This window comes from Falco cherrug, chromosome 9 (assembly GCF_023634085.1).
Source record: "Falco cherrug isolate bFalChe1 chromosome 9, bFalChe1.pri, whole genome shotgun sequence".
Classification (NCBI taxonomy): Eukaryota; Metazoa; Chordata; class Aves; order Falconiformes; family Falconidae; genus Falco; species Falco cherrug.
In genome coordinates, this window is record NC_073705.1 from 5,493,528 (window position 1) to 5,506,005 (window position 12,478).

Sequence of the window (12,478 nt, forward strand, 5' to 3'; positions counted from 1 at the left end):
TTCAAAAATGGTAATAAATACATCCTTGAAGTCAAATAAGAATCATTGCACAATCTACTGTAACTTGTTCTTACTAGTGACAGTTAATCATGCTACCAGGATCTCACGTGAAAGAAAATAAGCAAACAGTTGGGTGTTCTGTAATTACAAACCTCACTAAAAGCACACTTCCTTCTTTAATCAACAAATATATGAACGCATGCTTTAAATACCCTTTCAAGTGTGCCATCCTGCCTGTGAACATCTATCACTACAGAAAAGCAGTGATCCCCATCTACAGCGAGCAAACCGTTTCTTTCTGTACTAAGCAAACTACCTACCACGTTCAGAAAACCCCGATACCCTTTTGCTAGAGGTCTAACCGTGAATTAAAAAAACCAAACATTTCTAATTAAATCAAGGGAAGCAGAAGTCTAAGGAAAGCCTAATCTCTTCATCTCCAGGAGGTAAGACTCCACTTACGCTCACTGTGATCAGAAAGCAGTGGATACTGTAAATAGTGCTGATAGATTACTTCTTATATAACAATTTTAATTATACTCAATACTTGATTAAAATATTCTTCTCAACACCTAGCACCAACTTAACACAATCTTCACTCCAAAAAAATCTGCTAGATAATATTCCCATTTTAAAGACAAGGCAAAGCGAGCCCTTGCATTCACTTCAGGGAGGCGGCGGCTGAGCCCCGCATCTGCTCCCGCTGAGGCCACCCCACCTCTCCTCACGTCAGCAGCAGGCAGGTTCCTTCTTCTCAAGTCAACAGCAGCATCAGGATTCAAACCCAGAAATGCCAGGCTTTCATATCCAGCACCCTCACTTCCCCTAACAGTGCTGTCACAGGTCTACGGGCACTGAGAAAGTTAAGGTTGGCCACAGAATGTTTTCGTTATTTAGCTCTTTTGTTCAAGAATTTCAATCTCAAAATTAGCAGCTGGAGACCAGTGATGCTTTCTTTTCCTTTCTCTGAGAACTGATTCTGCAATTTCAGGTGCTGTTTTGTTCTTCCCATTATCAAAAAAGGTTCACTATGATAACTAAAGGGTTTGGGTTATAAATTCCTGATTGGATTCTTTGGGCCAACTAGTTCAGGAGCTCTTGGGAACTAAGGACAACCAGGGACATCATGCTTTCGATCGAAACTGCTCTGCAGGCTCTCTGTTGACGAAGAGGAGGGAGGGTAGATGGAGAGTGCTCGCAGCTCCCACGGGTGCCGAGGGCAGGGGACAGTGGGCAGGGACCCGCACGCACGTGCCAGTTGTCCTGCGCTGATGTGAAAACCCCTGTGGCTTCGGGGAAACCGCAGTGGTTTGTGTCTTATGTGGTTCATGTTAAAAATTTCCCAACAGTGATAGACTTCAGCTGCCAGGATGAGGGAAAGCATGTGCATCTAGCATGAACAGCCCCCGCACAGAGCTCTGGGGCATTTTTTTATCCTTTTTCCTTTCTTTTAAATAACTATTGGGGCTCATAACGAGCACTGTCACTCTAGCACTACTCCCCTGATTGACTTTGCGACAACGATCTGTGGAGGAGATGGGCACACGAACAGCAAACATTCTACAGGCATTCAAGCAAAGAGGACTAGAGAGGCTTGGGTCAGTTCTGTTCTGGTTTTATTTTTTGATAAATTTTTGTTCAATTTCCAGAATTACTTCCCTGATATTTTTTTAAACAGTATTATAAAAAGACAACTAACCACAGAACTGCAGTAAAGCAACTCCAAGACTGAATAAAAACCACACACACACACAAAACCACACAGAAAAACACAGAGGAAAATTTGAACTAGATCAGAAACTCTCATCTTTGAGTCATCCTGGAGTGTCCTAGTACTGCAGGGGTCTCAGCACAGTGATCTTACGTATCATATCTGCTCTAATAAATAGGTTCAATGAGTTGAGTTAAGGGCAGAGTTTAACTATTAACTCCAAATTTCCTCGCTCTTATGGCTGTAAGTCAATCCCTTAATGTTACTTTAACACAATTTCTGGCAGTTGAATAAAATCTATGGTCAATATTACAACCCCTTCCTTCCTAAATGAAGGAAAATATACGTGTGATTTACATAAGGAATGATAGGAAGTGCTGTGACTGAGTGGGGGTGATAAATGTCCAAGGCCCCATCGGTCAGGAATCTGAGCCGACCATTTGACTTCAGCGGGTCGGGCCCTCATTATCCCAATCCCAAAACCAGCACGACTGGCAAAAATGCCTCCACGCAGGTATAGTTCTCAGCACAGCAGCAGTTAGCAGTCAGAGAGGTTATAATACAAAGCTGTAAGATATATCTAAAATAATACCACAAAAATCAGATGACAGAAAGAATTCTAATACTTTCCTTTTGTTAAGATACAGTAACTGAGAATACAATGAAATTCTTCATGTTCAGTATCTCCCATTAGATCAATTAATATTCAGAGAAAGGCTTTAACATGAAGTTTAAATAATCATAGAAGGAGAAAAAGAACCACCAATGTTCTAGAAGCTTCTCTAGACCTTTCAATCAATTTTATTTATATGCAAAACCAAGAGAAACTCAGAAAAAACAAAGCTCCTCCTGATGCTAAAGCTCTCAATTTACTGACAGGCAAATGGCTTCATGCTGCCACTTAATCTCATTTCTTGCATAATGCCCTCTAATTAGCATATCAAAGTGAATTAATACTTCTAGGGCATTAGCAATGGGAAAATCTGCTCCAGGCTTCACAATAGCAGTTAAGCAAGAGCCAAGAAATCCTCAAAAACACCACAAACCACTTTGCATTGCAAAACTGTTCAATTTATTTATCCTCTCTCTCTAAACACTTTTACCGCACACTGTTTTACTACTGTTCACCAAACAAAATGATAATTGCCAAAGTTACCAGCATCTGTAATGCCTGTTTAGAATCTTAATTTAGATTGTATACTTCAAGAACTCTAGATGCTTTCATTGACCCCATCATACACAACAAGATATACTGAAAAAACATTGTTCTTTTAAGAAACGCTATCAGGATAATATTATTAAATTCCATTTTCCGCTTACAATAAATAATTTTAAAATAAATAATATATGAAAAAGCCACCTGATGGACAATGAGGAATGAGAGATTAGCTTTAAATGTTGATGCATGACTTAAGTGTAGCAAAAGGTTTTGACCTGTAAACACATGACACAAAACCACCCCCCTTTCCAAGTGATTGATTTGTAGGATGCATGATATTCAGTGATTCATATATTGTTACAAGTTCATATGACTGTGCAGCATGCACTGAACTGATGGTTAACAAAAGAATCTAAAGTAAAATACCTAAACCGGTATAAAATTAAAGTAAGTGCATAATGATTTTTACTATATGCTTTTATGCACAACGTGCTATTTTTATCCAATTTCTGAAGCAATAAACACATTATAGCTGTTACAAGCATCAGACATCAGACCATTTCTTCGGTAAAAAATATTTTCAGAATCTACTTTCAATCACAGGTCACTTCACAAAATATGAACTGTAATTCACAAACAAACAGGCTAAAACCCCCTGAAACTTCATCATCTTAGTGTTCCCCATCAATTTTTAAAAACAGAAAAAGAACATTAAGGGGGAGTGGCGGGGGGGACAGCCAACAAACCCCAACACTAGTACACCCATCCTAAGCCCAAGAAGGGGGCTGGAGCACTAACGGAAGGCTAATAACAAAGAGTAGAAGAAAATGCCAGGGTTAGTGGGGGTTTCTACATTCCTGTTTGCAACATGAACAGGAAAAAAAAACTATGGGAATAGCAAAATAAATTACAGTGGATATTTATCTCGCACTTCGAGCCTTCCTAAAGAATGTGCATTATTGAAAAATATATGCGTTCAAGTACCAGGCTTCATTTCCTTTCATATTTAATTCCCTGTTTACTTCCACTGTAAAGACAGCATTATGGAGGAGCTCTAATGTCCAGCTGAGAAGCACAATTCATCTGTTTGGCTGATGAACTACTCCAACTTTATAAAAGCATGAACTATAAGAGCTGACAGAAACTTTAATAATTTATATTAAATATTGATGTGAATTATTTACTCCATTCATACTTAAAGACATGAATTGCCTACCAGAGAAAAGCAAATGTGACAAAAGGTCAACATGATGGTGAAAAAAGGCAGGCTGTGTCAGGCATGTGTTATCTGAACCATGCTGATCACCTTGATAAGCGAATAGCATTAAACATGACTGCTGAGAAAACAAACAAAGCATTCTTCTCAGGGTGTCAATTCATGGAATACAAACAGCTACATCTAATTCTACCAATGATATCAGGACAGCAAAACTCCACTCGGGGCTCCCCTGGTTTGGACTTACTACTACACAGATTCAGTATTCATTCCTGCTATTCATAAAAATATTCATCGAACCACCATATGCATGATGTGCAAGGAATTGAAAAGCAGTCTAAAAACTGAGGAGATACAAACCGGACTCTCTCATCCTCTACTATGTAATTATTAATATAGCCTTCATATGTATTTAAATATTGTGTTACATTTGTAACAATTTAGTATGTCTAATTCTGCTTATATTTGTCTACGGCAGACTGCAAATATCATTATATTAATGTTTCACACAAATCAATATTTAAATTGAAAAAAGACAGCATAATATCCATATCATACAACTTTTTCATTGAAAGCTGTACGAATAGAGCTTGATAAATGTGTTAAATCCTGTTAAAAAAAAAACAAAACTCTTTTGCATTCACTATATGCTATAATAATAATTTATCTCTGAATGCAAAAATTCCTTAACTTACAACAAGCATCCTAAAATACACCACACAGTAACTCATATAATTTGGTATTTTCAGATAAGCAAGCAAATGTGTCAAATTCAAAAATAAAATTGAGGACATGAAAAATAGCTATAAAATAAAATAAATCCTTGCTCCTAGTTAAATTAGTATTGACAAGTGGGTCCAAATTTATCCTCTACAGAGGTGGGGGGGGTGGGGGGAAGATGTGGAAACACTGATCCTGGTAATCAATGTGAAGACTGTTATTTAAATATAGCAAGGAGCTCTAACAATGGTAAGGTCTAAAGGTATGGCGTAGTTACATGTTCTGTAAGACAAAGTATCATGAATTTCTCTAATGAAAATCATCACCAAAGCCGCCTGTTTTCTTAACCAGAGAAGTACCCTGTTAGAAATCCACCGAAGAAATAAAATTCCAATAATTAATGTGTTTGAAACAGATGACCAAATGAAAATCAAGATACTTTATTAAATTTATTTTTTTCCTAGCAGGACGTTTATGAAGAAAACAATGTCACTGCCATAAGGACAGTGTAAATGACCTAACATTCTACTGCACATCATCATTTGTAATACATTTGCTGATAATTAAAAAAGAAATACCATTCAACAGTATAACCAGTGGTTCAGTAAAAAATCTTGGATACTGAAGCATAAGAAAGGAAACAAAAGCTAAACAGTTTAAACTGAAGAAAAGATGTATGGACATAAACACACGATGCTCACTTCCTTATGTAGTCAGGGTAAATAAAAAAATATGTATTTAGCAGCCTGGAAAAAAACACCAGGACTGCACATAAATATTTTAAATAGCTCAACTGAGTAACAATAACATCACAGCTGATACTTGGAAAACAGCTAACATACAGACACACATACAGACACCATATATATATTTGCATGCTATCCCGGCCATTTCATTGTTCCATTTGAATCCTTTAATGACCAGACAGGATTGCTAGGATTGCGTATCATTATAGATTACTGCCAAGTTGTTGACACCAAATGGTAGTTTACAAACACAGAAAAGTTGAAATTTGTGTAATGCCAGGGAAGAGTCCTATGATTTGATATTTAAATAACCACAGAGAAGAAAGGGGTTAACATTTTCAAATACTGCTAGCAGACAAGGCAAAAAGCAAGTCCTTCTCACAGGAGTTACCTAACAGTGGGTTTACAGATTTTGCAGCATATTGACAAGGGGCGTTCCTAAAAGAGTTGGGCCATTTTCATCAATAAGGAGCTTTGCAGCAAGTAAGGACACAATACAGCCCTTTAATCATTGGAATGGCATCGCATGGCTATTTACAGTTGTAGCAATAAAAATAAAGGTTTTACCTTACATGGGGAACAGCAAGAAATTAGCCCCGTGGTTAACACCACTATTTGTCTGGTTTTCACATCTTTTTTTTTTTTTTCTTTTTTTTTTCCTTTTTTCTTCATTCTTTAAAACAAAATTCTGCACAAGGGGAGAACGTTTTTAATGAACATTTTCCTCCTCTCTCTTTAGACATAAAAAATAGTTCAACCAGCCCAACCAGCCAAGCAGGCCTTTCTCTTCCCCTGCGGACACCTCCTGCAGTCGAGAAGTTCATTAAGTTTTATGATCTTCCCAAGTCAGTCCTGCTTATAAGCCTCACAAAGGCCACAAATCTGGCAAACCATCATGTATGCCATTAGGCTTTACTAGTAAATGAATGCTATTTAGGGTTTGTGGTGACAGTAAATTAGGCTTTGGTTGGCAGCTATCATTGTTTCTTGTTGGACTTACAGAAATAAATAAATAAATGTATACACATACACACATACTCACATGCATTCAAGGCATTTTTAAACCTGTGCTCCTACCTATACAAATCATTTCTAAAGACAAAAAAAACCAAATCATCTATCAACACAGTCCAGGACCTAATAATACATCATTCCATTGGGAAATAATTGCAATTCCCTAACCATTTTAAGACTGTAAGAATTAATATATTTTCATTTCTATCTCCATGAGAATAAACAGTACCTCAGGTATAGCAACGTCCTAATGGTGGCTTAATCAAATTACAAATCTGAAGGATCTTTAGTCAGTAAAAAAGAGCTATTAAAAAAAAAACCAAAGACGCAAATCAGGTTTTGATTCCTACTGGTAGGCGCCTAAGGAGACAAGACTGTTACACAGGTATGCAACAGATGTGAGCACGCATGAAGAATGCAACTTTAACACTTCCAAGCAACACCTCAGAGAACGGGTAAAATACAACAAATCAGAGTCCATAGGCTCTCACTTGCTTATCTTCGTATTTTACCGGAGGGGCTTCAGCAGAACTTTGGGTATCATTTTTCTCTGAACTAATTAAAGAAATAAGTGGCAGTTTCTTTATGAAAACCATGCTACCTTGTGGTTGCCTCTAAGAATGCACCTATCTATTAATATCTGTAAAGCTCTTACATGTATTATGCAGCACTTCTTAAAATGTTAAAACGTGAAAAAGAAATGTCAGGCTAAATTCAGTAAGCTCAGTGATATTCTTTGTACATGGTAAATACCTCACAGGTAAAAAAAAAAAAACAACCAAACCAAAAAACCCCAAACCAAACAAACCAAAACCTTCAGCTCCTAACCCTAAGTGAGAATAAGAGAGGGGCTTTTAAAAATGCGATGCATTCATTAACCCCTGCGGGAAAATGATAGAGTTGTTCCACCTAAACTGAGGATTCCTCTACGTGTTCTCTCACGACCAGACTCACAAAGTCCTTGCTGACTATACTGAAAACTACTAAAATGTATGAAATACCCCTATAATTCAATATAAAAATGACTTAAATATTGCATTACTTATTTCAGAACAGACATGACTGCAATTACACTGTACATACAGGCTGGAGCCTCCCTCCTCACCTCTCATCCTTCTCACAGAAGAAGGTAGCGATAAAGCCATCACGGCAATTCCCACTGCAAACACCAAGGAAAACTTTGGTTCCGATTAAAAAGAACTAAATACCAGCGCATGACCCAGCAGCAGGAAGATTTAAATACTCGGACCACAGGACAATGCAGAGTAACAGGGGGAGGGGGGGCACACCTCTGCTTTAACTGCATCTCAGACCGTTCACCCTTCCAGTTCAGAATTGTTTGAGCCGTTTCCCTCAAAAACAGCTTACAGCAAGTAGGCTAGAATTTACTTTCACGTTTCCTTTGCTTCAGCATGCTAACTAAAGCCTACATTCGTCTCAACTGGGAGACCCTGAGTGAAGGTCCCCCTCCGGGAACAGTTTTTGGTGGGGGTGTGGATTCATCTCCATCAATCACCCGGTGCATTAATCCTGTCCCCCTGCGCTGCCCTGCCGGGGCTGGCAGGATCTCGCCTTTGGGCAGCCGGACGCCTTCACTCTTTGTTGGTTCTCAGCGATTTCACAAAAGAGATAACTTGCAAACTTGGCCTCACTACTTGCAGCACAAAGGCAGGATCCCAACCGACAAGTTATCACTGAAACACCCCGAAACATTTCAGACCACAAAGTCTCTTGTCAGGTTCCCTCTCGCCTCGAGACGGCGGTGGCCTCACCAAACACCCTCTGCCAGTAATCCCCACTGCTGAAAGGACGCGGGTTTTTCTTCGCAGCTCACCTCTGACATGTGGCTGACTATACTTTCCTTTCAAAACAGTCAGGCTAAGCCCTCTGCAAATAAAGCGATCGCAGGACCTACGCCTGCCTCCTTAATTGAAATCCCTGCTGCAAAATGTCTGAACATCGAGGGCAGGCTGCTTGGCTGGCTCCGGAGCAGGACAGGCAAAAAAGTTTAGGGAAAGGCAGAAAACAAACACAAGCCAAAGAAGGACGGAACGGGGTTACGAGCTGATCGAGGCAAAACGCAGGTAGGCGGGGAGGGAGGGCAGAAAGGGGATCATTCCCCTTATCCTGGGTAAAATAATGCAATATAAAGCAGAATCAATCTTAATATTCACAACACAGTCAATACCCTAGTGCTTAGCTGTCAGCAGAAACTGAAGTGGATCCCCGGTAGCAAAGAAACCCTCGGACATAAAGCACCATAATTTACTGAGAACTGTGCACTTTAGGCTACTCAGCTGAGATTTGCAATGATTTCACGTTTGTTGCTTTCGTCTAGTCTTCTATTTTTTTGGTGTGGAATTAAGGGGGACATGATTGCATATCAAATATAGCTAAAAAGCCAGCCAATGTATGCATTTATTTTAAAATCCGGATCATAATAAATGTTCTCATTCCCATAGTACAAATCTGAGTACTTTGCAAATTTTCTTCTTCAGGGAGGAAAAAAAAAAAAAAGAGCAGTAAATTCAGTGATGTGAAAAAATTGCAAAAAATCCCCTAAAATGCCTCTAAGCAAAACCCAGAGTCTCGCATTAATGTAGAAAAAAATAAATTTTCGGTACTTTTGAGATGAAAATTTTTGGCATTTAAAACATCAACGACCAAGAGCAACTCAAGCTTCGCTGCACTCGGCGCAGACCCGGGTCAAAGCATCCATGGCCGGGCACCCCGCAGGGTCTCCGCGGAGCCCCGGCCCTGCGCCGACAGGGGCGCAGCTTTGCCCTCCCCAGCCCCGGGCACCCGCAGAACTTTCCCGGCCCCGCCGCGCGTCCCGGGGAGGGGGCAGCGAGGTAACACAGCTCGAACAAGTATTTTGCGAAGTGTCCTGAGGGGCGGCCGGGCCCCGCCGGGGCTGTGAGGGGAGCGGCGGGGTCTCTCCCCCGCGCCATTTCACAGCGAGCCGGCCCCTGCGGTCCGCCGCCGGGACAGGCCGGCAGGACTCGAGGCGAGGCGGGCCGGGCCCGGGCCGGGCGGCGCGGCCGGCGGCTCCCGCCAGCCCGCTCCGGCGGCTGAGGGGCGGCGGAGGGGCCGGCGCCGTCCCCGCCGGCGGAGCGGCGGGTGGAAGGAAGGAGGGATCAAGATGGCTGCGGCGGCGGCGCGGGCGGCCCTTACCTGTTTTCTCCTTGATCTCGCAGAGGACACTGAACAAGGCGGGTTTCATCCTGTGGCAGTTCAGTGCGTGTTTCCTGAAAGAGAGCAGAGTACAAGCGGTTAACGCCGCGTTTCAGCAACATGGCGCCTTCCCCGAGAAGGATCCCCGTGTCGCCGGCCCCCCCCCCCCCCGCCTTCCCTGCCCGCCGGCCCCGCGGCCCGGCGCCCGCAGCCACCGGCCGGGCTCTCCCGGCACTGGGCCGCGGGGCTGGCGGGGGGCGGCGGGGCCGGGGGTCCCTCGCCCCGCCGCGGCTGGCGGGTCTCTGCTCCCTCGTCCCTCTCACTTTTATACCGAATTATCTTCGTGCAAATGCTGCCGGTCGAGGGGTATAAATCAAACCCCCCTCGTCCCCGGTACGATCCGTCCTGCGATATTATAACTGATTTATTAGGGAGGTGGCGGGAGGGGCGGGGGGGGCCGACTTGTTAACATTCTTTGTTTTTGTATTTACTGTGATTTAAAACAGCCAGGGTTTGGTTGGTTGGGGGATTGAAGGGGTTTTTTTTTTGGTTGGGTTGTTGGTTGTTTTTTTTTAACACCACCACCACCACCCCCCGAAGCGCTATCTTGTCAGGTCTGTAATTCATCGCGCCCCGGCGGGGGCAGGGGGCAGGGGGCGAGGGACGGGAAAGTTGCGCTGCGAGGGGGCGCGGGGCCGTCGGACGGACCGACCGACCGGCGGAGCAGCCGCGGCCCCGAGGCCGGTGGCCGCCGGACAGGGTCCAACGGGGACGGGCAGGGACCGGCCCCAGCCTCCCGCGCACCGCAGCGACGGCATAAGCATCGCATACTTAGATATTTATTTTTTATATATATATATATAAAAAAAATCATTAAATAGCAACTTTGGCTCTGCCTTGGCTGCTTGCAATTTCTCCTACGGCACCAAGAAGTTGCTCTAATTGTGAGACTCCGGGTCTCTGCAGAGGAGCAGGAAGGAGAGAAACAAAAACCACACACACACAAAAAAAAAGAAAAAGAAAAAAAAAAGAAAAAAAGAAAAAAAAGACAAGGTTTAATTAGACGAAACCAACTTTGCTTGTGCCTCATCCAGGCTTTGGTCAGTGATGGTCATGATCTGATGGAGGATGTCGCCGATGTCCTGCTTCCTGCCGTCGCCGTCTGCCCCTTCGTGTCCGTGGGGAGGAGGCAGGGCCATGCCCCCCTGCACCGAGTGCCCGGCCAGGTTCACGCCGGCCAGAGTCTGCAGCATCCTGGACTGATCGTCCATCCCTCCTGCCGCGGCCCGGGCCGCGCTGCCGGGGCGGGAGAGCGCCGGGCTTCGGGGCGAGGGAAAGCGCCGACCAGCCCCCGGCTCCCAGAGTCAGTCCCAGTTCCTGACTCCTTATTTCGCTCTTGCACACACACACCAAAAAAAAAAAAAAAAAAAAAAAAAAAAAAAAAAAAAGAAAGAGAGAGAAAAAAAAAAAGCCAAACAAAACAACAACAACAACAAAAAAAATTAGTATTTGTGTTTTGACCGGATCTCAGCTGTTTATTCCACTCTCTTCTCCTTCCCAGTGCAGTAAATCACTCTTCTTTAGTTACAATCTTCTTTCATCATCATCATATTTGTGGCTTGGATAAATGAGTTGATAAGGTTTCTTTGCAGTTTTCTTTTCCTGGTACAATCTTCCTCCAAAGCTTTTTTTTTTTTCCTTTTTTATTTTTATTGTTGCTTTTTATGTCTTTCCCCACTTGTCCACCAAAAATCTTCTTTGTAAAAAGGCAAAATTTAAAAAAAAATAAAAAAAAAATTAGAAAATCAAAAAACTCGCTTTCAAATCCTTAAGAAGTTAGGAGGGTGGCAAGCAGCAAAAACCACAACAAACCAGGCGAACACCCCCACCCCCAAATTGCAACATAAAAAAGCCAAGAAAACACAATCACAGAGGAAAAAAAAAAAATTAATCGCCCTCCCCCCCAAAAATAACAAATGATCCCAAGTCTGTGCAACGGGGGTAAAACAGCAGCAATCAAAAGTTTGAACTTGTGCAAAGAAAAGAGCGGAAATAACGGGGAAAGAACTGTAAAAAAATTAATTACACACTCTCTGCAAAGCAATGTGCAAAAATATCAGCCCGCTGGAATTTATGAGCCCCGCCGCCCGGTGCCTGTGTGTGTTTTATGTTGTTTGATGGCCGCTCCGGTGAGGGATTGACAGCCTGCCAACGCCACTCACTCACCGCAGACGTGTCACCCTGTGAAGGAGGAGAGCGGCCGCGCGCGAGAGGGACGCGGAGCCCGCCGTGCCCCGCCCCGCGCCCCGCCCCGCCCCTCCCGCGGGACGCCGCGCGCCCCGCCCCGCCCCGCCGGGCGGGGCCGCCGCCGCCACCGCCCCGCCCGGGGCCGCCCGCCCGCCTCACGGGGCCGGGGCTCCGCGGGGCCGCCCTCCCGCCGGGCCGAGCGGCGGTGGCGCCCCCCGGGAGGGGGGGGACACGGGGGCGGCCCCGGGCCGGGAGCGGCGGGAGCGGCGGCCAATCGCAACGCGTGGGGGCGGGCGCCGGCGGTGGGGCCGGCCACTCGGTCCGCGCGGGGAGGTGCCGCGCCCGCCTGCCCCCGCGGAGGCCCCGCCCCCCCGGCTGAGAAACTTCTGATTGGGCCGTTCAAACAGTCACGTGGCCGGGGCGACCGGCGCTCCGGCCCCGCCCCTCCCGTTGCTATGGCGACCCCCGGGCCGAGGCCGCCCCGTTACCCT

General features: G+C 44.3%; 1 protein-coding gene across 6 annotated transcripts in view; it reads right to left on the reverse strand.

Annotated features, from left to right (window-relative positions):
• The window catches only part of PBX3 (PBX homeobox 3), a 115,693-nt gene extending 103,697 nt beyond the window's left edge, over positions 1-11,996 (reverse strand). For 2 of the 6 annotated variants that reach the window (XM_055720223.1, XM_055720218.1), the window contains exons 1-2: positions 10,815-11,996; positions 9,741-9,814 (exon numbers count right to left, since the gene is read on the reverse strand). In XM_055720223.1, the coding sequence (XP_055576198.1) occupies positions 9,741-9,814; positions 10,815-11,011 (271 nt within the window). In that variant the 5' untranslated portion in view covers positions 11,012-11,996. Of the gene's footprint in view, positions 1-9,740; positions 9,815-10,071; positions 10,143-10,814 lie in introns of those variants that run through there. The other 4 variants (XM_055720219.1, XM_055720222.1, XM_055720221.1 and 1 more) reach the window with 4 other exon arrangements.
• Positions 11,997-12,478: the final 482 nt, after the last annotated feature.